At 42.5% G+C, this 25,312-nt stretch overlaps 1 protein-coding gene and 2 pseudogenes across 1 annotated transcript in view; 2 read left to right on the top strand and 1 right to left on the bottom strand.

Annotated features, from left to right (window-relative positions):
* Positions 1–25,312, bottom strand: part of WBP1L (WW domain binding protein 1-like) — a 92,623-nt gene that overhangs the window by 14,968 nt on the left and 52,343 nt on the right. Inside the window, exon 2 of the mRNA XM_006879973.1 lies at positions 980–1,082. Coding sequence (XP_006880035.1) covers positions 980–1,082 — 103 coding nt within the window. The remainder of the gene's footprint in view (positions 1–979; positions 1,083–25,312) is intronic.
* Positions 21,069–21,462, top strand: LOC102847910 (annotated as a pseudogene).
* The window catches only part of LOC102862732, a 47,617-nt pseudogene continuing 45,545 nt past the window's right edge, over positions 23,241–25,312 (top strand).

Here is a 25,312-nt window from a genome sequence, read left to right on the forward strand (position 1 = left end):
ATGAACACGTACAGCCAAGCACAATCAATAAGAGTGCATCTGAATTCCAAAACCAATCTCCATAATAGTCTATGTGTTTCCTACTGCCAAAGGGGCCCTTTAGAGTAGTGAGAGAAGATCTTCACCCTGAAACCCACAGCGTCCCTTTTCAGCAGGAAGTAGCTAAGAGAATACGCCGTCCCCTTTTCCTTATGACTCAGGGTGAAGTCTCTCTCAGGGAGGAGTGATAGGGAATGGCAAAGGACACACTGACAAAGAAGATTAATCAGAACTGGCTTTGACAAGCACTGTGGCATTTGGACAAGAACAAACTGGGAGGAGGGTAGAGAGAATAGTGCAACAATGAATGAGTGGAAGCCCAAAATCTCTGTAAATGTTTATGAAAATTAATAAAATATAATTATAGAAAAAAAAAAGGAAAAAAAAGACTGTCCCTTTGAGAGGAACTCTCAGAAAAAAGCAAGTTCCTCACGTTCTAGAGAGAATTCTGGAGGACCGTATGGTTCTTATGAGAAAGCTGCTGTCTACCGAGCCCAGCTCAGCATTCACTGTGGCTGGGCTGCAGCCATCGCTTTTGTACAAACAGCAAGCCTGAGATTTTGAGTGGCCCAAGGAGGGATCTAAGTTGCTGTCATTTCTTGGGACATGATAGCGAAAGCATCTGAGAGGACTCCATCCAGGCAGCCCCTTCTGTGGCACTCCTGGTGACCATGGCCTCTTATGAAGGCTCATATCCTACCTTTCTCATAATGGCTCCAACACTGGAAAATCTTTAGTAAAAGACCAAAGACTAGTAAGCTAGATCCTACCTTTCTAACATCAAACTCAGTGACCAAAGAACACCAGAGCTCTTCTGCAAAGGATTCACTTCTGGGACCTGTAAACCGATCTACTCACCAACACTACTCTCAGGAAAGTGAGGAAAATGGGAGAGCGAGCCAGTGAGCAGGAGATCAGGCCGGTGGGGGGAAGGACTTACACCAGAGTTCATAGTAGTAGCTGCAGCACTGAGACTGTCCACAGCAGTGTCCCGTGTCACAGGTATAGCTTTGATTGTTGGTACCCACACAGGTTTCCTTATCCTAAAAATAAAATCAAAAGGCATTGGGCAAAATTAATGACAGCTAAAGCAAATTATGTTTCATTCATGAAATTAAATGATCACATGTAATGTTATTCACCACCCCCATCCTCTGTTCCAATCCCCAAATAGTCTACAGTAATGTTATTTCAAAGAAAAGATGAGAAAGGACCACACAAAACCAGAAGAGAATTTAAAAAGTAGAGTTTATTTAAAGGGGTAAGGGACTCAGCACACAAAGTCAAGACACAGACTAATTCTGGCTAAGATAGCCTCATTTTCTTCACATCCAAGCAGAAATGTTTCATGTAAGAAGGTGCCAGTTCTCCTGGAATTAGCGGTGTTTTTAAATAAAGTCAGCTTTTCTGCGAAACTTCCTGGAATAATTAATGCGGTTCCATAGTCAAGGATTAGCAACTAATCGGTCATTCTGGCCTCCTTTTAAAACACACTGATCTCCAGGGTTAACTACAGTATAATTCAAAAGAGGGCCCAAAAGAGGTGCTGCAGAAATTTCTGAGTTAAAAAAAGAAAAAAAGGCTAGAAAGTGATCTGGTCAGGTGACCTCATTCCATTCCCATCTTTAGTTTGCTTATTGAATGGTTTCTTACAAATCCTGTCTGGGTCCAGGGCTCATGCTCACCCCTGGTCTGGGACAGCTACATAAAAAGGACACTACTGAGAAATCAGCTCACAGCTGCCAAATTCTATTCACAGCACTGGTGGAAGGAGATACAGTCAGGAGCAAAAGAGAAAAACAAAGCCAAACTGCAAACAACTCTATTTGACATTTTATGGTATGAAATACCCCATCAGTCAGTCCACTTTAACCTTACTTAGCCTAAGGGTATTCTGCACTGCTAAGAATAGGATGAAACCTAGAAGTCATCTGCTATACTTCACCTTCAGAATTTAATCCTAAAGCAGTAACACATTCATTGACTGACTGGACACTGTCGTTGTGCCAGGCACTGTGTTAGGCACAAAGCTACAAGATGAATAAGACTTTATCTTTACCCTCAAGAAGCTCAGAGTTGAGAAGGGAAAAAACCCAGCTCAGAAAAGAAACTAAAACCACAGTATTGTATTTGCTGCGACTCTGGCTGACCTGCCCACCGTGTACATCCGGGAGGGCAGCTGCCAGTGGAAACTCAGGTCACATGGCTGGGCCCTCCTCTCCAGACCTTGCTTTACTATGCTATCTGCCCAGCCAAGGGGATAAACAAAGCACCCCACAGACTGTCTACAGGGCACAGTGCAGGCACCTGAGGCCGCAGGGAGAGGCTGAGAGAAAATGTGCTGACCACCAGAGTCCTGGCTCAGGGAAAAGTGTCCGCCACAGACCCTCGGGTGTTTCCTGGCCTTTTAAGTCTTATATGATGGGACTTCCTAAAACTTAACATTCTTCTCCAAGAAAAAGTCTTACATGGGTTGGTACAAAAGAGCCTAAAGAAAGTAATTATGGGAGAAGCATTTATAAACCCTGACAGAGGGTTTCACAATACTCCACACAGCCTTCCCTATCTTCACTTCCTGGGCCCACTTAAGCAATATGAAGCTCCTGGCTGGTGGCAGCCTGGCTGTCCAGTTAGTATTCTCCTCTGAGGCCTGGGATACGCTCAGAAAGCAGACCTGTGCTTGCTGCTTTTTTGAGAACAAACACTCTCTGACTCTCAACTAGTAACACTGCTCTCATGAGAACAGCAAGAAGCTTCTCCCCAGTTTATATCCCCCACAAATGCCATTCTTCTGGCACCAACTCACCAGAGTGCAGTTCAAGGTGTCCGCACAGCTTCTAAAAGAGACCGTGCTGCCTACACCCCGACACATGAAAGACTCCAGTGACACTCCTGCCTTGGGAAATTCTTAACCAGATGAGGTCCAGGCTCTAAACTCAGAGCAGCCAACTGGCTCTAAGTGAGGCGTACAATGGAATGCGTTTGCACCTCACAACCTAGTGGTGTCAGCTTCTCTCTGGGTGTTTCTATTCCCCAGACACGGGGACAGGAGGCATGGTATGACCAAGATCCCATTTTCCTTCCCCATCTACCTCCATGTTCCCAGGGAAAGAACTACTACCACGTCATTTAATCCAGCGTTCCTCAAACATCTTTAAACCCAACATTACCTCATCCTATTCTCCTCTCCCTCCTCCTTTCCCCCAGATACAGAGCCCGGGACGGTCTTGGTTAGGGGAACTGTCATTTTCTGCTACAGGGGAGGGAAAGAAGGTGGGCAGCTAAAGAAGACAATAAATGGTTTCATGGGACCTTAACACAGAAGAAATGAGGGACCGGGGGACAATGAAATGGGAGGGCTCAGACGAGTTCCTCCAAAGACAAACTGACAAATGTGATAAAAACACCCAAGCCTTGAGTCTGGTCCAAACTCTGCCCCTATGGAGGAATGGGCCCTTCGGCAAGTGACTCAACAGCCCTAGCCTTCATCTACAAAAGTTAGTTAAGATTATCTCTCGTGTCTCCTTCAACTCTGCTCACTCACTCTTGCTTATGTCCAGTCAGAACTGACTCAGCTGACCCTCCAGTGGGTATTCGGAGGCTGTAAATCACAAGGGAGGACACAGCCTATCTTTATCCCCTCAGAGCTCCTGGTGGATCTGAACTGCAGAGAGGCACCGCCTTTGGGTCAGTGTAACTCTACCCACTACAACACTAGAGCTCCTTCAACTAAGGCTTCATAATCTCATCTTTCTATTCTCTCTGTCCCAGTACCTAAGCCAAGGCAAAAACTTTCTCTTAGTCAAATAAACAGCATAGGTCCATGGTGAGCATGGGCTGTTCTGTACTCTTCCATCCTTTCTTAGGTGAGGAGCCTAACAGTGGCCCACCAGGAGGTTCCTTAGAAACTTTGAGGAACAAGACTTATGAAATAGAAGTGGTTCAGAGTCTGCTAGACTTGGGTTCAGAGCTTTGCTTTTATGCTAACTAACTGTAACCTCGGGTAAATTACTTAACTTCTCTAAGTTCTTAATGTCAACGTTATTCTGTGAGCCACATTACTAATTATCCAACAATACTTTTTTTGCCCTCAATTAGAACTATTGTGTTTCAGAACAGTAATGTTGACTGTGGCAATATGGGCTGCTCTGGTCAAACAGAGACTAGAGGGGGGAAAAAAACAAAACTGGAAGAGAGTGCAACAGAAAGTTCAACGGTGAACTTTTCAGCACCTTTTATGATGATATGTTTTCCTTCCTGCAACTGACAAGAAAGCAACAGGAAACTAACTTCAAATTCTCTGTAATAGGCTGAAATATTTTTTTAAGGTAATAATTTAAAAGGAAGAGGTGTCCTCTTAGAGCAGAAGGAATATTCAGAGACCTCCTTAGCAAGCTGAAACCCTTTGTTCTCCTGGTCTAGGACAACTGAGAGACGTTCTTATCAAGCTGAAGCCTTTGTTGAGTTTTGCCTCTCTACTCAATCATCTATAGCCGAGATTTACTCTCTTTTTGGTCTTGACATATGGATGGCATCAAGTTATCTCTGAAACTTTGAGAAGATTCGTCCAGGTCCCAATCAGCAGACACAAATGCCTGGACAAGAAGAGCTCCCATCCTATGTCTCTCCTATAGGAGCCCCTGGAGTCTTTAAGGCAGGGAGACAGATTTGGGATGCTCACACTCCAGCTCCTACATACTTGTATATAATAAATCTTCTGCCTTTTCTGTTCCAATCTCAATTTCAAGACTGGTTACCTGGCGGCACGAGGCAGTATCTTGCCTTTGCAGCAATACTCCAGGCACTTTACACATGAGTTGTTCAGACCATGTCCTGAGGGGTATATTCCCCAGCCTATCCCCGTTTCTCCAGACAGTGACCTGTGATCTCCTTAGAGGGAGAAGCTATGTCTTCTGGTTCCCCCTGACCATCCCCAGAATGGGCACAACACTTGGTAAGACAATGATGTAACCTCCATGAAGGTCGTAAGCACTTGTTATGGGTCCTGGTGGGACAAGGGTTCAGCACTTGGCTGCTATCCAAAAGGTTGGGGGCTCAAACTCCCAGCAGCTCTGCAGGAGAAACATGTGGCAATCTGCATTATAGCCAAGAACACACTAGAGAGCAGTTCTACTCTGCCACAAAGTGTCACTGTGAGTCAAAAATCAACTTGAAAGCACTTGGCGACAAGACACAACACCTGCTATATGCCAGGAGGGTAAAAAAACCCCAACAAAACAAACCTGTTGCTGCCAAGGCTACTCTGACCCACAGCTAACCTGCAGGACCATGTAGAACTCCTTCTCTCCTCCCAATAGGGTCCCCAAGGCTGTAAATCCTTACAGAAACAGACTGCCATCATTTTCTCCCCTGGAGTGGTTGGTGGGTTCAAACTGTTGGTCCTTACGGTGCGCAGGTGAACACTTCATCGCTGCTCCTTCAGGGCAATTAATTGTAGTTCCAGCAACATTTTACATATATTCTTCCCCCTGAACTATAGAGCAATCTAATGAAGTGGGTAGTATCCAGAATAGGTAAAGGCTAAGAAACTCACTCAAGGTCACACACTAACGGTACCTTCTAGTTTATGTGGATCTTGGATGGAAACCCTTGAGCGTCTATTAAATTATAGCTCTCTGGTTAATGTTACACTTCTTACACTGCTTTTCACATTTAGAGACTCCAATAACTCACCAGAAGCCTCGAACCAAAGAAAGTCAACACTTCCCTTCTGAGGAAGAAGGTAAGGACCTTGTCCTTATGGGGTTTTGGACCTTTTTCTATTCAGCAGCGAGAAGTTGATGTGTCTGGAGCTTCTCCCTTCTTCACCAAAAGAGCCGTATTTTCACATACTGATTTTCTGAAGAGAAAATATGAGAGCTTCTTTCCTTTCCTACTAACTGGGTGCCCCACCAGCAAAACACCAGGAACAAATGGGCAAGAGCAGTGATAACTGTTGCCCTCATGAAGCTTATAGTCTAACGAAAGATGGTAAAACAACCACACAGATAAAACTACAACTAAGATACATGATTCCATGAGACCTAATCAGAAACTGGGACCTGGAGCTAGTTATGAATGTCTAAAATGGCTTCAGAGGTAGGCTTCAAGGGAAAGGGACAGGATGTTCAGAGAGTCAATGACTAGGAAGGCGGGAAGGAGTACTGGGTAATGCAAATAGTTCTGCACTTGACAACTAAGTTCAACCCACCCAGGAAGAAAGGCCTGGCTCCCTGCCACACCCCTGACAACAGGACGAAGTACAGGTCTGCTCGGCACACACAGTCATCAATTCAAAGGTAACTGGCTTAGGAGAGTTAGAAAAGAAGAGAAGAGGTGTTCATAGGAAGAGGAAATACTACAAACACTGACCGAGTTAATGAGGAACTGAAAGGGAGATGAAGAAAAGATCAGATTCGCATTTTAGAGACACCTCTTCAGGAGAATTCTTCACACGTGCATAAGTCCTAGGCCATAACAGTCCTAGGAACTTAAATCTCACCACCAAGGAACTTTGTGTGAACAGAAATCTTTTTGGGGGGCTTTTCACCTCAGGAGTCACTGCAGCAATGACCACAAGGATTCTCATTTGTTGACGTCTCCTTGAGACCTCTCCTCAAAGAGTCTCACAGGGACATAAGCCTTTGGCCCCAGTCAGTATCACAGTGAAAGGCTTCACAATTCAGGGCACGTGTGGTTACCAAACAAAAGTGCAGACAAAGAAGAAACAAGGAAGATGGTCTTCATCAAACTGGGTGAACCATTTGCCTTTGGTTCCTTTGGTATATATTTTTAAAAAAATGTATCTCACCTTTATGGAGGCAACAGAAACTAAGGGACTAGAAACATTTTCCTTAACAGTCTCTGTGTCATGGTTACTATTCTTGGCTGAGTCACTCTAAAGGTCAACTTAATCAGCACAAAAACTTTCTAAGGGCTGGCATACAAAGTGACACCGGCCAGCAATGGCTTCTCCAGGCCTGGCTTTAACTGCTGATGTTAAAAGGCTAGAAAATCCTGCTAGAAATTCATTAAAGCCAACAGTAACTTCATGTCTTTAAGAAAACAGTAGAGTTTTACATTTAAGAGTAAAAGTAAGGAAACAGAAGGCACTGACTGGCTTGGCTGTTAGATACAAATAAAATTTGAAGGTCTACCTCTGGCTTTTCCCATAGAGAGAGGAATCAAGCCCCTGAATCACTTATCAGATACACTGTAACTCCAAGCCCCATCCTACCATGTGCCAGGCACTATGCTAGGTGTTACAGCTATAGTAAGGAACATGAGACTCTGAAGAGAACTGCTTTGGGCAATATTGCTGGGTAAAACTCAACAACAAACTCAACTCATTGCTGTTGAATCAGAACTGACTCATAATTGATCCTCCAGCAGGCTTTCAGAGGCTGTAAATAGCATAGAAGGAGACTGACTGCCTATGTTCTCATCCCCACCTCCTCAATCCCTCAGCTCCCCCAACCCACTCTGCACAGCAGCTGGTAGATTCAAACCGTCTGCCTCTGAGTTGGCAGCATAGCCACCGCCAGGCCACCAGAGCTGGGTAGGTAACTGTAAAAACTCTTCTACTAGGAAACCCCTAGAAATAACAGGCTACAGCAAGTGTGTCTTTAATTATATAGCTGAGGTTGCAAGAAATCCTCAAGGGTCAAAACTGATGGGAGGAGGGAGAAAGACTAGAAACCACAGTGGTTCAATGGGATCAGGCCACATCTGCACTGGAAGGAAGTGCAGTTTGTTGCTATTGGACTGATCTGAACAAGAAATTGAAATTGAGACCTGATATAAAGTGGGGATTCTCAAAGGGAGAAAACAGACTAGAAAAAAATAAATCAGGGCAACAGTGATTAGAATCAAGATCTGAATTATAGGGGTAATGCTCTAATACAGATTATCTCTTCTAGTGATCTGTGCTCACAGGCCCTCCTTCAAGTTGGTTTAGAATTTGAACTGTACTATTTATATGACCTAAGAATTCCCACACACACCCCAAATTAAGACAGAGTATCCCAGGCTAGAAACACCCATGCTATCTGGCACAAGCAAGATCAAGACCTATCTCAAGGGGTAGGAGGGAAAAAAAAAGACTTGCCTCAAGCAGGTCTTAAAAGGTTTCCACAAAGTTCATCAGAAGATAAGGTCACATTCCAAAATACAACAACATGCAGGGGGGTTAAATCCATCACAACCACAAATTTGGAAAATTCAACAAATAGCAGGATAAGACTTTGCTCCCTAAAAAAACACCCCTTAAACCATATAAAGGGTAGACCACTAAATTGGAACCCACCCATAGCTGACTCTCCAGCGGGCTTTCAGAGGCAGTAAATCGCACAGGAAGAGAACTGCCCATCCTGCTACGAGGCAGCTGGTGGATTTTAAAGACATGCCTTTGGGATTGCAATGTTGTTTCTTATAAGTAGACCTCCAGAGCTCCCTATAAACTATAATATAAGCACTTTTCAAATAATTAAAACCAAAGTGGAAAATGTTAATTTAAGAGCATGGGCCGAAGAGTAAGGCATTACTAGAAGAGAAACTAAGCAAATGGGAAAGGAGGAATTTCAAAGAGAAATAGTGACTAAAAGCTCAATGGATGGGTTACATTTAAGATTAGAAAAGCTGAAGAGAGAATCTGTTAAATTAAATCTAAGACAACTACCCAGCAAGGAGGTCCTTTTACCACTTGAGAAAATATATGAGACTGGACAGTATGAAATGAGCTCAAGAAAGAAATGAAAAGAATAGAGAAGAGCTAATATTCAAAGAGAGAAATTAAACAATTCCCGGAATGGATAAGAGTTATTTATGACTCTCAGACAAACCATATAATAAGCCCATACCTAGACATGGTGCATGAAAACAGAACAACAAAGACAATAATCTCTTGTGGTAAAGAGAAAACAATAAAGTAAAACTAGAACTCATAATAGCATTCAGTTCTATGGGCATAATAAAACAGGATAAGTGGGCAAGGGACTTTAGATTGATGGGTCAGAAAAGTCCTCCCTGAGCAGCCATGTCTGCGCTGACATCTTGAACAAGCAACCACCAGCCTAAGCGGACCCGCTGACTCACAGTCATGATCTTACAGAGCAGAGCAGAACTCCCTCACGGGGTTTCCAAGACTGTAAATCCTATAGGAGCAGAGTGCCTCACTGTTCTTCTCCAGAGCAGGTGGTGGGTTTGAACCAATGACCTTCTGGCCAAGCATTTTACCCACTGCCTCCCCCGGGCTCCTGAAGAGTATTCTGGACAGAAGAAATGCCAACTGCATGCTACAACATAAAGACAGGAATGAGCTTGGCTGGAGTATGGTAAGTCTCAGGGACAGTAGGACAGCTGAGAGTTGAAAGAGGATAGATCTCATATGCTTTGCACACCAATTAAAAGAATATCCAAAGAACCATAGCTTGTAGATCCATCACTGTCTTCAGTTGGATTCTCCCTTAGATTTTAGTAAGCATTCACTAATGGCCTTAAATAAGTATTAAAATATTTGTAAAGCTCTCATTTACGTTTCAACTTGAACCCAGGTTGTAGATGCAACTGTAGAATGTTGTTGTTATTTTGTACCATCCAGGTGGAACCAACCCACAGCTGACTCTAGTGGGTTTCAGAGACAGTACATCGCATGGGAGGAGATGGCTCATCTTTCCCCCCACAATGCAACTGGTGGAGTCAAACCACGTGCTGACAGCACAATTTCTTATCACTGAATCACCAGAGCTCCCTAATAACACAAAACAGACAACAAAAATCAACGATCCTGTCACTCTAGAGCCAGAAATGGCTTTCCAGAAAACACTGCACCATCTACTCAGAGCTCTATTTTTTGTAGCTTTGTAGAGTCATCTGTATTCTTACAATAATTAAGTCAGGACCACCTTTTCCTCTACACTATCGGTTTTCAGTCAGTTTGAAGAGTAGAGAATAAGAATTATTTAAGGAGATGTATTTTTAATAGGGTGACTGGAGGTTACAGAAGAGCTGGAAATGAAGCATAAAGTATGCCCAAGATGAGGAACGATGCCACAAGAGGTCTAGTCTGAAGCTTCCCATGTGTTAAGCTAATTTTCCTTTTCTTGATGTAAGGACTACCAAACATTTGCTTTACTGTTATAAATATATACATACTTAGTTTTTTACAATATATACACACCATGCAAGATAATCACCCTTTACTCTTTATCATCTCCTCTAATAAAGGGTAGGGCATTTTTAAGAACTTAATGTAGATGATGTCTAAAGGGAATTTCCTCCCTCTCACTATGATTTGAGTAAAAGTTATTTGTAATGCTAGTTTCTCTAAGAATATTTTTTTTCCTTGTATACCATCGAATCGGATGCGACTGGCACAGGAGACTGTCCCTCCTTCTCCAGCAGAGCACCTGGTGGATTAGAACCACATGTCTTCAGGATTTCAGCACAGCCTCTTGCCAGTTGGCCACCAGAGCTCCCTTTTTAGGAATGTATTTTCATACTGTTGGGTCAAGGTGAGCAATTTTCCCAAAGGATAAATAGCCTGGGTTAGATGGGATGGGCAGTTTTGACTAACAATCCAGAAAGGTTCTGCCTCAGTCCTCAGATCTGAGTGTGTCTTACTCTTCAGGAGGCTGCACTATGATCTTATTTGCAAGCTACACAATCAGTTGTCATGGAGTCTATTCCAACTCACATTGGTCCCACGTAGGTCCCACATATGTACCAGGGTGGAACTTTGTTCTAGGGTTGTCAATATTTAATATTTTGGGATAGTTCACCAGACTTTTCTTCTGAAGGACCTCCGGGTGGGCTGAAACCTCTAACCTTTTAGTTGGCAGTCATTCAGCTAGTGCCTTGCTGTTAGATGCCATCAGGTCAGTTCCAATGTCAGGGACAGAAGGAGAAGATGCACGGTCTATACTGGCTCTGGGTCATGAGTTGGTCCTCAGTGCCTCTTTCCAACACGGTAAGGAACACTGTCTGAGAGGGTCCCACACTCATCACAGGATTCTGTGCTTTTCTGAGACTGTTTACAGCATCACAGCTCATCTTCCCTCACTGAATGAATGATCAGGGAGCAGATTCGACCCTTCCTTGTGGGAAAGGCAACATTTCAGAGGTGCAAGGTATAAATCATCGTCTGGATAGATCTAGCTTGCATTCCACTGACAAGAACTGGACTTGTCCTTCCACATACCTGTGGGGCAACAATTGACCCAAAGGTATTGCAAAGAGCTACTTCCAGAAGGCCATCTCGCCAAACCTCTGCACTCCATCTGCATACTGTGCCTCCCTAATGCCACTCACCACCATGCGTCATGTGTTCCCCTTATCTGTAAGCTTATCCTTACCTCCTTCACTTTTCCCAGAAATCCCTCAGGCCAGTGACAGAGCATATACATCCTTGTATTCGCAATGTACTTTGAATACAACAGTTGCACAGTACTTTTAAGATGAAAGCAGGTTGATCACAGGAATCCCCCAGCATTGCAAAATCACCTCCTTCTAAATCAAATATAAAGCAGAACTCATTAGAATTAGCTGACTAAGAACATTCTGTTGCAATCGTGTTCTCTGAAAATCAGGAATCCATCTGTTAGTTATACATGATGAATTGTCTCTTAACCATTTTAATTAAATTTTTTAATTTTATTTTATTATTTTTGTGTGTGTACCATCAAATCAGATCTGACTGGTACAGGAGGAGATTGTTCCTCCTTCTCCAGCAGAGCATCTGGTGGATTTGAACTGTGTACCTCTGGGATTGCAGTACACCAAAATCCAGCATTTTATCTCACCAGATTTAAAGAGATGAGCATGCTCACAAGGATACCTAGTGGCACAGTGGTTAAATGCCTGGCTGCACACTACAAGGGTGCCAGGAAGTTTGAACCCACTAATCACTCTGCAAGAGAAAGATGGGCTATTCTACTGTTCAGCCATGGAAACTCTTTGAGGGCAGGTCTACTCTGTCCTGTAAGGTCGCGGTATCAGAGACTCAACTCGATGGCTATAAAGGGTGGGGGGTAGCTGTAGTAACAGCAGCATGCTCATGCTTCATCACTGTGCTGTATCCAAAATTCTGTATATAGTTGCTCCATCCAAACAGTTTAGCAAGTGACTCTTACCATTTTCATTTAGCCCCTTTATAAATATAAAGGTTGTTCTTTAGTCAATATTGCAGCTTCCACTGAGCTCTCTCAACCGTCCCTCACACAATAGATCCCATAGCCCATTTGCCCTTTATAAACACTAAAGTCATGCTGCAAATGTTATTCGTTTGAAGGGACCAGGGACCTAAAACTTTCTTCTCTGTGTCTATAAAGAACACAATACCTGGTGAGTCAAGGCTCTTCCTTCCTCAGGTACACTCAATACTGTGACTCCGGTATCAGGTGGCAATCTCCCTTCCCCTTGGCAGGAGAAAGCAACTCTCCCAACCTGACCTCTCTGGAAGGCTCTTTCTCCAGCAGCTCATTTGTCTGGTAAATGCCTATGCATCCTTCAAGACTCAAATCAGATATCACCTTCTCAGGAAAACCCTCCAGGTCCACCATCTCCCTTAGCCTAACTTTGATGATTTCCTATCCTCTGCTATTGTTATCAGATGCCATTTCTAATTCATACAAAGCAACCCGATTTACAATGAATGACACAATGCCTGGTCCTGCCCCACCCTCATAATCATGTTCTCTGTGTCCACTCTTTCAGCCACTGCATCAATCCATCCTGTTGAAACTCTTCCTCCTTTGCACAGACTGTCTACTTGACCAACCTTAATGTCCCTCTGCAGGGACCGAAAACATGCCCAAAGTACAAAGCCTCACCATTCTCAATCCTCAGGAACCTGCCGACTATACATCTTCTAACAGAATTGTTTGTTCTTCTGGCAATCCATGGTATATATTCTTTGCCAACACCATGAGCCCTGGTGGCCTAGCCAGTAAGGAGTGGCACCTCCAACCCAAAGACAGGCATTTCAAATCCACCCGCTGCTCTATGAGAGAAAATGGGCAATCTCCCCTCATGCCATTTATATCCTCTGAAAACCCACTGGAGGGTCAGCCATGAGTCAATTCCAATTTGATGGCAATGAGGAGTGCCACCATAACTCAAGCGCATTAACTTCCCTTCAGTCTTCCTTATTGCTTTTGCATGCACAGGAAGCAATTTATAATACTATGGCTTGGGTCAGGCATACCTTAGTCCTCAAAGTGACAATCTTTGCTTTTTCCCCCCAACACTTGAAAGGAATTACTGCAGTAGATTTACCCAGTGTAATATTGTTTTCAGGAGTGGTCAGTCCTTGGAAAAAGACATCATGATGCTGAGAAAGGGAGAGGGAAGACCCTCAACAAGATGGAATGACACACTGGCTACTACAAAAGGCTTGAGCATAAGAGATCCTGAGGAAGGTGCAGGATAGGGCCAGGTTCAGAACTGTTGTTCATAAGGTCACTACAACTTGTAGTCAAGTCAACGCAACGATACTTATCAATAACATGTTTGTTTTACCTGTTGCTTTCATGGGCATTGATTGTGGATCCACGTAAAATATAACCCTTACTAACTTCAACATTCCCTTTTATCTGCTGCTTATTGGTCCAGGTATAGGAATTTTTAAAATTTTCTTTATGTTGAGGTCTAATCCAGTGAAAATTTTCATCTCTGCTTCAAGTCCTCTTTACTTTCATCAAGCAAAATTGTATTATCTGCACATCACAGGATGTTCAAGAGTCTTCTTCCTATCCTGACGCTGACCTTCATACAGTCCAGCTTCTTATCCATTCAGCATTCAGACTGGGTATGGTGATGGGATATAAGCCAAATATAAAATCTTTACTAATTTTAAGCCATGCAGTATTCCTTTGCTCTGTTTGAAAGACTGTCTCTTGGTCTGTGATAAAAGTTCTGCATGAAAAAACTGTATAGATAATGTATATTGAATTGAAACAGATGAGGGAGAAAATAAGTTTAAAAGCAATATATGATAGGGTATTATGAATCCAGAATTAAGGTTGCAGTGGAATGTATTCAGGGTGGGGGCAGGGGGATTGTAAACCAATGAAGAAGTTTATCTTTTGCTTTTCAAAGAGAGGAACAAACTGGGGGAGGGAGGGGTGTAGAAAAAAAAGTGCAATAATGAATGAATAGAAATTCAAAAACTCTGTAAATGTTCATTAAAATTAATAAAATAAAATGTAAAAATAATTCTGCATGAGCACAATATGTATTCTGGAATCTTCAGTCTTTGCAATGTTATCCATAATTTGTTATGACCCACACAGCGTCCTTTACATAGGTGATAAAACATTTCTGGTGTTCTCTGCTTTCAGCCAAGATGCATGTAATATCAGCAATGATATTTCTTGATCCATGTCCTCTTCTGAATTATCAGCAGGTAATTCCAAATCACCTGATATAGATGAGTGAATGCTTCTAGGGTTGCATTTGTTTACTGAGACATCTCAATTGAGATTTCGTCAGTTCTTGTTCGGCACCAACGCCTTCAGAGCAGCTTGGACTTGTTCCTTTATAATCTTTGCTTCCTGGTTAGATGCTACCTCCTGAAATGGTGACTGTCCACCAGTTCTTTAAGAAAACTGAAGAAGGGTCCCACAGTTAATAACAGATCAGGACTGCTCACATTAAATGTATTTGTCTCAAATGCCAGGCTTGGTCAACAACAGCAACATACAGATCTGTGTTTCCCAAAGTGTGGCTCATGGACCCCAAATCGCCTGGGCTGCTAGTTTAAAAATGTTGAAGAATCCCACCTAAAATATCTGTCAGTCTCAGGGAGCTCTGGTGGCAAGAAGCTTCACTGCAATCTCAGAGATACACGATTCGAATCCACCAGGTGCTCTGCTGGAGAAGGAGGGGCAATCTCCTGACCTGTACCAGTCAGATCTGATTTGCTGGTACATACAAAAACAAACAAACAAACCAAAAAACCCAAATCATCTGTCAGTCTTTAAACAAGCTTGCTGATTAGTCTCACACCGCCTCAGGTTTGGGAGTCATTGCCCTGGATCTATAACAAACATAATAAACACGTTCTTGCCCTCTAAAATTAGAGCAGACCCATCTTGTTTCTCTAAAATCTCAAATACATCTTAACATTTACCCTCACGAATGCCCACTGAGAACTAAGACACAATAAAGTATTTATACCCTATCTCATTCCAATTTTTTTAAAAAATAGATCATAAACAATTTTTTCAAAGAAGAGACACATTAGGTATACTAGTAGTCACAGCACTCCTGCAACTGCCAGAGCAGAATCACAACTGGACTCTCATTAAATAGGCTCCAAACCGAGCAGGCGGTAAAGAAATTAAATTCAATTTCCTGTGTTGCCATTAGGAACCTGAATAACAAACTCAGAAACAGTCGCTTTCCCTGGTAGGAAAATCCCAGAGCAAAGATCAGAAGTTGCAACATATCCCCTGGCTTGATGAAGGTCTCCTTGCTGTGTCCTCGTGCAAGCAGGCCTAAGGACTCTGGCTGCCTGAAGCGGCACAGGGCACTGGGTTAACTTGCCAGTCTTCCTCTCTTGACAGTCAGAGGAAAAGCCAGTCCTGCCGTGAAGTGTCCTCAGCAATTACTGATCTCTTCTGCCACAGAATACATCCACTAACATCTCTATTAATAAGGCTGTAGTGTATTACGTGTTGCACTGCCAATCCAAAACTCAGCAGTTTGAACCCGTTGCTTTTCTAAGGGAGCAAACTGGGCAGGTGGCCTCTTCCTATAAAGATTTATACCCTCTGAAATCTGACTGAGGGTTATGATGAGTCAAAATCGATTGATGATAATGAATTTTTGGCTTGGTGTAAAAAGCTGATGGCTGAAACATCAGGCAGCTCACAGCAGAGCAGGTGAACAGCAGGCAGGACTGGGGCGACCAGGAGGGCAGACCAGCAGGCTGTCTGCAGGCTGATTCCCCGAGGGCAGGTCCTGTCCTCCACATGCTGCAGCACTGCTTCTCCACACTCGAAAGTGAGGACTGAGCACTGGTGGCCCGAAGGCCAGTGGCCCCGCTAATGAGTTCTATACCTGCAAAGAATCTTTGTTTTTGGTTTGTTTGGGTTTTTAATTTTTATGAAATTAACACTCAACATTTTTTACAGGAGGGGCCTATATATCAAAACCCAAATCTCCAACTTCTCTGAAAAAACATATCCCACATATCCACAGGGTCATAACAGACTAGAGCAGAGAAGTATACTGGCTGCTGCTTCTCTGCATTCCCACCCGACTCCCACTTCTTGCTTGGCTCAGTCAAGCCTTGATCAGATACCTGGTCTCCAGGGGCATCTGATTAGCTGCTCTTTGCTCTAAATTTTAATAGTAGATTGTTCCTCCCCTCACCTGGTGTTAAGGTGCAATAAAGGTCCAAATAAAAACACTGGCATTTGCTACATCGAGGCTCAATTAACGTGTTTCACACATGTTCTAGGTTCCTGGACAAAGAAAAGATGGGCCCCTTTCGAGTTTCAAAGGAAATCACTTGGTAACAAAAGGAATCTTCTGGCAGGACAACATTCAAGGGGCAGGGAAGAGAAAGAAGCACTGGCTGGGCATTTCCACTTGTGCTTTATTCTCCTTTTTATAGGAAACTAAGACCCTCTATGAGATGGATCGATTCAGTGACTGGGGTAATTGGGATGGGTGTGTCAGAGGCAGTGCGGTTGGCGCAGGATAGAGCAGGGTTTAGGGCTGTTGTGCATAGGGTCGCTATGAGTCGGAAACGACTCGATGGCACATAACAACAAGAAGAAACTGATTCAGGGAAGTTCTACAGCCAGAAAAAGTTTTCAGGATCTAAAGCGCATATTTTAGTTTGAAAGAATTTACTGTTTAGGAGTTATCCTAAACCTTCATACTGATGGGCCAGAAAGGACTGATAAGATATGGACCTTGATTTTAAGGCATTTTTGTAATAACTAAACTATTAGGCTTAAAAAAAAATAGTTTATGTTTCAGTTCTTGCTACTGAAAACCTTCCTCAAACATTTAATTCTCTGTTTTAGTAAGTACAGTATCATCAGTAGAATTTCTTTAATGATTGATAATATTTTAAAGACATATTAGTGTCACCATTTGGAGCAATAAACAAGCCATGCTAGTAAAGAGAGAGGGTGAGGGGGTGAGGGTGTGTGTGTGTGTGTGTCTCCCTGGATGGCACAAATGGCTAATAAAATATTTGACTCCTAACTAAAAAGTTGGAGGTTCTAGCACCCAGAGTTGTCTTAAAAGCAAGTCCTGATGAACTGCTTTTAAAAAATTTGCCATTGAAAACTATATGGAACGTCTAATGTGACACACCATATTCTACCACGACACACATGGGGTGTTGCCATGACTGTGCAGCAATTGGTTTCACAGCTGTAGCTATACTGACAGGATAACAGACACACATACATTAACAAGTGCAGTAAAATTTGCATAGATCTCTCAAGTTTTTTTTAAAGTCTCTTCAACAGTCAGCCCCTCCCTGGAGCCTGCCAGCCAGTACCCTGTAGGAGGTTCAAAGAGGTGCTAAGAGCCCCATGTTTAGAGATGAGGAAATTGACACCAAAGCTAAGATTGCAAATGACAGAATCAGTTAAAATCCTGTTTCTGTAACTTCTGGCTTACTAGTTTCTCAATGACCAGGGCTTTAACTCATTAAAATACCTTTAATTTTTTTTCTTCTTCTTATATGTACTACTTGTTGTTGGTACAAACCACTGGATTGGAACTAACTCACAGGTGACCCTCCAGTGGGTTTTCAGAGGTAATAAATTATATAGTAAGAGACTGCCCATCTTTCTTCCACAGAGCAACTGGTAGATTTGAACCATCTTCCTTTGGGTTGGCAGCATAACTTAGTCAAATATATATTCAAATAAAATACCCAATTATTTACTAGCATAGAAATAGTTTTTCAAGAGTCTAAAATACTGAAGGTACAAGTTAATTTACTGCTAATATATTTTATAAAAATGATTACTCAACATTTTCCAAAGAAGATCAACCAACAGCAAAAAGTACAAGAGAGTATGTTCAACATCACTGGTCATTAATAAAATGAAAACCAACACAAGCGCACTTACTATGATGGCTATTACTGGGAAAACAAAACAAAAACAACCATCACCCCACAAACATTTGTGGAGAAACTGGAGTTGCCATGCAATGCTAGAGGAAATGTTAAAAAGTCTCAAATATTAAGGATAAACAAAATACATACAACAAATTGTTAGGAAGTCATAAGAAAGAAAGAGGTACTGATTACTGCAACACCATGAAATGAACCTTGAAGGCTTTATGTAAGTGAAATAAACCTGAGGAGGAGAAAAAAAAAGACAATTATTGTGCGATTCTCCTTATTGAAGATACTCAGAATCATAGAACCAAGAAGTAGAATAGGGGCTTCTAGGGACTGAGGAAAAAGAATGCTGGAGACTTACTCTTTAGTGAGTTTAAGTTCTTTGTTTGAAATAATTTGAAAAGAATTTTAAAATCTGGAAACAGTGATAATTATAGAAAATTGTGAATGTACTTTAATATCATTGAGCTGTACACTCAAAAATGGTTGTTTTTGTTATTGATGTTAAGTGCTGTCGAGTCATAGGCGACTCATAGCAACCCTATGAACGAAAGCCCCGTTTACTTGTATAACTTTCGTCCTTTCTCCAGGTTCATAGGGTTTCCAGAGGCAAGCTATTATGGAAGTGGATGCCACTCCTGCTTCCAAGTTTGTTCTAATTGGGGAGCTCCGCCCAACACCATCCACCACAGGTAACCATTATCGCATTTGACACATCAGTGTCACAGTGTTCAGCGTCACAGCAGCCACGAATTACCTCTGTACAGCAAGTGGACAGGCCAGGGCTATACGACCTAGGAGACTGTTTCACCAAAATCAATTAAATACAGGCCTGAGGGCCACGGATTAGAGTCACCCACTCTTGGCTTGGTAGCGTTGCTTTATGTCCTCTAGGCCAACTGATCTCTCTCTATGCCGCTGTTGTTACAATGATAAATTTCACAGTATGTATGCTAACACGATTTAAAATCCACCACAATTTTACACTTGAAGATCATAAGCTTGTCACTGTGCCCAGATCCAAGACACAGGAAGACTTCAGACAAAGTGGGTTAAAAGACCCTGAGTAACTTTAAAGAAACACAACAATTTTTTAACGCTACAGCCTTACACTTAAACATCAAACAGATTTCAGATGACTTAAAAAAAGAGGCAATTTTTTAAAAAAAGACGCAATTTAGTATGTTCCCAGAAATAGATTACTATAAACCCAAGTCATTGTAATAATGACCTGGCTAGAAATACAGCCCAATAAAATAACTATAGCTAATCATTCTTTCTCTTTCTGTGTGGGATCTGACTGGTACAGCAGGAGATTGCCCCTCCTTCTCCAGCAGAGCAGCAGGTGGATCCGAACCATGTACTTCTGGAACTACAGTGCATCTTCTTGCCACTAGGTCACCAGAGCTCCCGAGCTAAGCGTGCTCGGGGGGAGTAGCCCACAGTGAGCTGTGCGGATAGCCCAAAGGCTGTACTGCTCTGATGGGGTGCAAATCGGCCAGCAGCTCCAAAGGAGCAAGATGTCCTCCAATCTTGACCGACATTCTTAGGGGAAGGGGGGGCACTGAGACAGGCCTCTAGAGAAGGGAGCTTGTGTCAAAACATTCCTCCCAAAAAAAATCCCAACAAAACAACTATTCTTCCCATTGCAAAATATTACTTGAATACTGCTGAAATCTTGTTATTCCGGGATGATAGTTATCCAGATTTTTCAAGGTAAGAGACAAAATTTTAGTTCCAAAAAGACTTGGTCACATGTACTGTTGTCTGTCAAGTAGATTCCAACTCATAGTGACTCCACTGGTACATGGCAGAGCTACTCCATAAGATTTCCAAGACAATAATTTCCAAAGATCTGTAGGCCGGCCTCTGTGGCACCTTAGATAGGCTTGAACCTCCAACATGACTGCTGGTCAAATGTATTTTTAACCATTTGCATCACCCAAGGACTCTTTGCTCTAATTACTGGCCCATGTCTTTGTTAAGACATAGTAGCCCATGGATAAAGAGGGCAACCAATATGCCAAGATGCTAAATCTTTGGGCAGGTAATGAAAACACCTTGCTTATATTTTAGCAAGAAAAAAACACACTTCCTTATTGAAACATCCTACTTACCTCAGGCCCATGATTAATAAGCAGAAGCAATAATATCATCCAGGAAAAAAGCAAAAGGTCATTCTAAAGACAAGGGGTGAAGAAAAGAACAAAGTGGATGTTGAAGAGACTGAAAGTTGCACTACAACATTGAGAAGCCAAAACAAAGGGAAGATATGCTGAAGTGAAAGAGAAGAACAGAAGATTTCAAAAGGCAGCTTGAGAAGACAAAGCAAAAGTATTGAAAACAAATGTACAGCATTGGAATGATAAAACAAAAAAGGAAAGTGGAAAATGCTCGGCATTTCTCAAACTAAAAGACCTGAAAAACAAATTCAAGCCTCAAACTGCAACACTGAAGAATGTTATGGGCAAAACCTTGAATGATTCTGGAAGAATCAAAGAAGATGGAAGGTTTATACAGAGTCACTATACGAAAAAGAAATGGCTTACACAGAACCATTTCAGAAAGTAATATATAATTAAGAACCATGGTAAAAAAGGAGGAAGTTCAAGCTGCATTGAATTAACAGAATACTTACTGAAATGTTCCAACAAACAAATGCAGCCTTGGATGTGCTCAAAATGCTAACCTGCCAACTAACTGATAGGGAACCATATTTGTTCTCATTCCCCAAAGAGGGGGTCTAATAGAATGTTGAAATTATTGAACAATATGGTGAATGATTATAGAACATAATCATTAATATATATGAAGCAAAATCTTCTTGCTGAAGATTATTTTTAAAGGCTTAAACAGTACATCAATAGAAAACTGCCAGTCAAGCCCCAAGGTCAAGGATACACCATCCTTTTGCCTTGATAACTGTGGGGACATGTCAGGGCACATGCCACTTGAGAAATTATGGCTACAGCAGCTGCGAGAGCTGAGGAGGCTATAGCTGAAGAATTAGGAGCGGAGCCCTCAGGAGCTGGTGATGCCCCCCAACAGGTCTTAAAATATGCCTCTGGTAAGATTTCTGGAATAAGTTTTTGCAAAACCCAACCCTCTGGAGGAATGCTGTGTATAAGGCATACTGACACAGTACCTTTGCTTTTACACATGTACTTACACCTGCACAGATAATTCATTATTATCTCAAATATCATGTGATTGTTAAACCATATGCCATAATCAACACAAAAGTGAAACTATTCCCAGGTGATACAATTCTGGAGACTGGAGAAGTAATTCCACCAATGAAAGACTTTCCTGACCAACACCACTGAAGATTGCTTATGAGCCTGGGTCCTACATTACCGTTTTAATCAGGATATTTTTCTGAAAACGTTATTTAATAAAGTAAACTTACGAGTTTACAGAAAGAGAAAACTGCCAGAAATTCAAGCTGAATTTAGAAGAGACCATGACACCAGAAACTGCTGACATCAGATGGATTTTGACAGAAAGTGAAAATACCAGAAGGAAGTCTAGCTAAATTTTATTGACTGCAAAAGTATTTGGGTGGATAATAACAAATAATGGCTAACACTGAGAAGGAAATAGAATCCTAGAACACTTAATTATGCTCATGCGAAACCCATATCTAGACCAAAAGTCTATTGCCCAAATAGAACAAGAAACACTATATGGCTTAAAATAAAGAAAGGTGTGCATCAGGGATATATCTTTTTTTTCTTTATCTATTCAATCTGGAGTGGTATCCACTTCCATAGTAGCTTGCCTCCGGAAACCTTATGAACCTGGAGAGAGGATGAAAGTCACACAAGTGTTGAGGACTTTCCTTCATAGGGTCACCTTGAGTCGCTTATGACTTGACGGCACTTAATAACAACAACATTCAATCTGTAGCCAAGAAATCAAAAGACGAATTGCACTGAAAAAGTCTGCTTTCAGGGACACCTCCAGAGTACTGAAAAACAACGTCAGACCAGAGACTAAGGTACGCCTGATTCAAGCCATGGTCTTCGCAATTACATGCTATGCATCAGAACGCTGGAAAATGACTAGGGATGACAGAAGGATGCCTTTGAGCTGTGATGCTGAAAAAGAGTATTGAATATACCATGGACTGCTAGGAGAACAAACAGGTTCATCCTAGAGAAGGTGAAACCAGGCTGCTCCTTGGAGGCAAGGATTCTAAAGCCCCGTCTGACATATTTTAGGTATGTTGCAAGGAGGGACCAGTCCTTAGAGAGGGACGTTATATTTGGGAAGGTGGAGGAACAGCATGAGAGGAAGACCCTAGATGAGATGGATTGACTCAGTGACTACAGTAATAGGGGTAGGTTTGTCAGAGATAATAAAGTTGGCTCGGAATAGAACAGGGTTCAGAGCTGTTGTACACAGGGTCGCTATGAGTTACTGGCAACTTGACGGCACATAACAATAACATTTAATCAGTAGAGGAGCTCTGGTGGCTTAATAGTAAGGAGCTGTGCTGCCAACCCAAAGGCAGGCAATTTGAATCCAGCTGCTCCACAAGAGAAAAATGGGCAATCTCGCCTCAAACAATTGACGGCCTATGAAAACACACTGGTGGGTCAGCTATGAGTTGGTTCTGATTAGACAGCACATAACAACAGTAAATAATTCAAGAAGCTAGACTTTATGAAGAATGTGGCATCAGCATCGGCAGAAGACTTATCAACAACCTGCATTATGCAGATGATACAACACAATCTTGTCTGCTAAAAGTAAGGAGGACTTGAAATGTTTGCTGCAGAAGATCAAAGCCAACAGCCTTCAATAGGGATTACATCTCAACATCAAGAAAACAAAAATCCTCACCACTGGGCCAGCAGGGAATATCATTATAGATGGAGAAAAGTTGACATTTTCTACTATTTCATCTTACTTGGACCCACAATCAACATCCATATGAGTAGCAACCAAGACATTAAAAAACATGTTGTACTAGGAAAATCTCTCTAGGATCTCTCCAAAGTGTTAAAGAGCCATGACATCATTTTTAAAGACTAAGGTACACCTGATCCAAACTATGGTCTTTTCAGTTACCCACTATGCATCTGACAGTTGGCCAATGATGGCAGTCAGCTGGTATCCTGATCCAGCCAATCCAGGCTTCCCCACTGAACCCCAGACCACACCCTATGGGGTGGATAATCACCGAGACTCAGAAAACTACTGCCTGGTGGGTTACTTAAACCCTAACTGAAAACCACATGATAAGCTGAGCAACATCTGAAACCAAGATTGATACCATGAGTCACAGTTTAACGGGAGCTCCGAAAAACACATGTGTTGAGCAAGAAAACCAAACAATAATAAATAATCGGGCTTCCTTATGCAAACTCAAGAGAATCAGTCACTATCAGCCAGTTTGAGGAAAAGAAGTCATTATAGCGCGCTCTGATCATGTTGAAAGCATGTCTCCCGATCCCCGTGAGATACACACAGCTTTCTGCCACTGTCCCTCCTCTTCCCTTCAGATAGAAGAACAAGACAGACCAAGCAAGTAGTCACCTCCCAGGATTGAATCACCATTTCCAGAAACTGGCAACAGAAGCTACTTGTGCGGTCCAGGATTCAAGTCCAGAGGAGACGGGTCCTGAGAAACAATGGATCCAGACAGAGGGGAAAAAAAGAGCAGGGCTGCCACAGGTGAGCAGCATTCAAGCTGTTTCAACTCACTGCTGCTGTGAATTAGTTACAGTGAAAAAAGTGCCAGGAAGGAAGAACTATGAATTTTTTTTTCTTACACCAGGGTGTAAGAGTTTAAATGGGGCAAAATTACTGTTTTCCCGGATTAAAATTCACCTCTTCAAGGAAAAGGGGCGGGAGGGGGTGGATCACACTCATGGGCTATCACTGGAGGAAGTGACTGTTTTCTTTGGCTCCATCCCGGAATAAAGTTTCAAAATCAGCAGATACATTCTTCATTCCCACTAAGTCCACTGATTTCTCTTTGCTTTGATAACAGGAGTGTGATGAAAAACAAGCCATGTTCCTTTTAAAAAGCAGCTTTTCCCGACAGAGGCGGCTGGGTGGTCAAATCATCCATCTGAAAGGAGCCTGAGGAGCAACTACCTTCTCTCACCTTTAGGTGACAAAAAAGAGAACTGAGATGTCCTGCGGCCTGCCACTGAAAAGAAAACATTTACAAATGGGTTCAGATAAAGATTCAAGCTTCAATCTTTGGTGGTTCAAACACTGAACATCACCATATTGTTTGTTGCATAGCCGGGTCCCTTCGAAGCAGATTTCTGCTTCACTCATACAGTATAATGGATAACGGATCACTTTTGTAGGGTCTTTCAACTCTCACCATAGGATTAGGTGAACTATGCAAATAAAGTGCTTTGGGCCCACCAAGGGGTTTAGGTAACTTGCTAATAACTTAAGTGAGGTGGCTAGAAACCCAATGGTCCGTTTCACTACCCTGCAAGGCTTAAAATAAGCTACCCCAGAGGTAGGCAAAGGGGATCTCAAATTACCAAGAAGGGACAGATGTGAAGTCTGTCTTCAGTACCCAGGGTTCTGGCACCGAGACCCTCCTAGATCCAGGAAAAAGGGAAAGCGTACACAAGCCAGACTTAGCGTGAGAACGTGAGAGTCAACTGTAACACTGGAGATGACAAGAGAAGAAGAGAAATCGTGGCAGCAGAACCAGCGGCCAGTGTGAGGTGACACAGTGGGTTTCCCGGCACACACACCAAGGCAGGTGCAGGTCTGCCAATCCAAAGAGCAAAAGCGCTGAGTGCTGTTGGATGCCTCTGGGCACTTACTGAGGAGCTAGACCCCCAACAAGACCCCCAAGGACAGAGTGACAACAGCAATGGGCTCAAGTGTCAGAGAAGATGAGGATGGCACAGGACAGGACAGAGTTCAAGTCTTGTTCATAGGGTTGCTATGAGTTGTATTCAAATCAATGACACCCAACAACAACAACAACAAAGAGCTTTGTAACATCTGCCTGAATAGAATGTTAGGTCATCCTGGGGCGGGGGTGGGGGGCAGAGGTCTGTCTGTGGGTTTGGCCAAAGGGGTTGTCTTGGCTGAAGAACTTATGTAGCCCAAGTTGTTTCTGATCCTGAATTGTAACATGCTGCTTCCCTAATGAGCCCCTAATCATGAGTATGGCCTGTGAGTTCTATG

This window comes from Elephantulus edwardii, unplaced genomic scaffold, assembly GCF_000299155.1.
Source record: "Elephantulus edwardii isolate Elephantulus edwardi_28Jun2011 unplaced genomic scaffold, EleEdw1.0 scaffold00006, whole genome shotgun sequence".
Taxonomy (NCBI): Eukaryota; Metazoa; Chordata; class Mammalia; order Macroscelidea; family Macroscelididae; genus Elephantulus; species Elephantulus edwardii.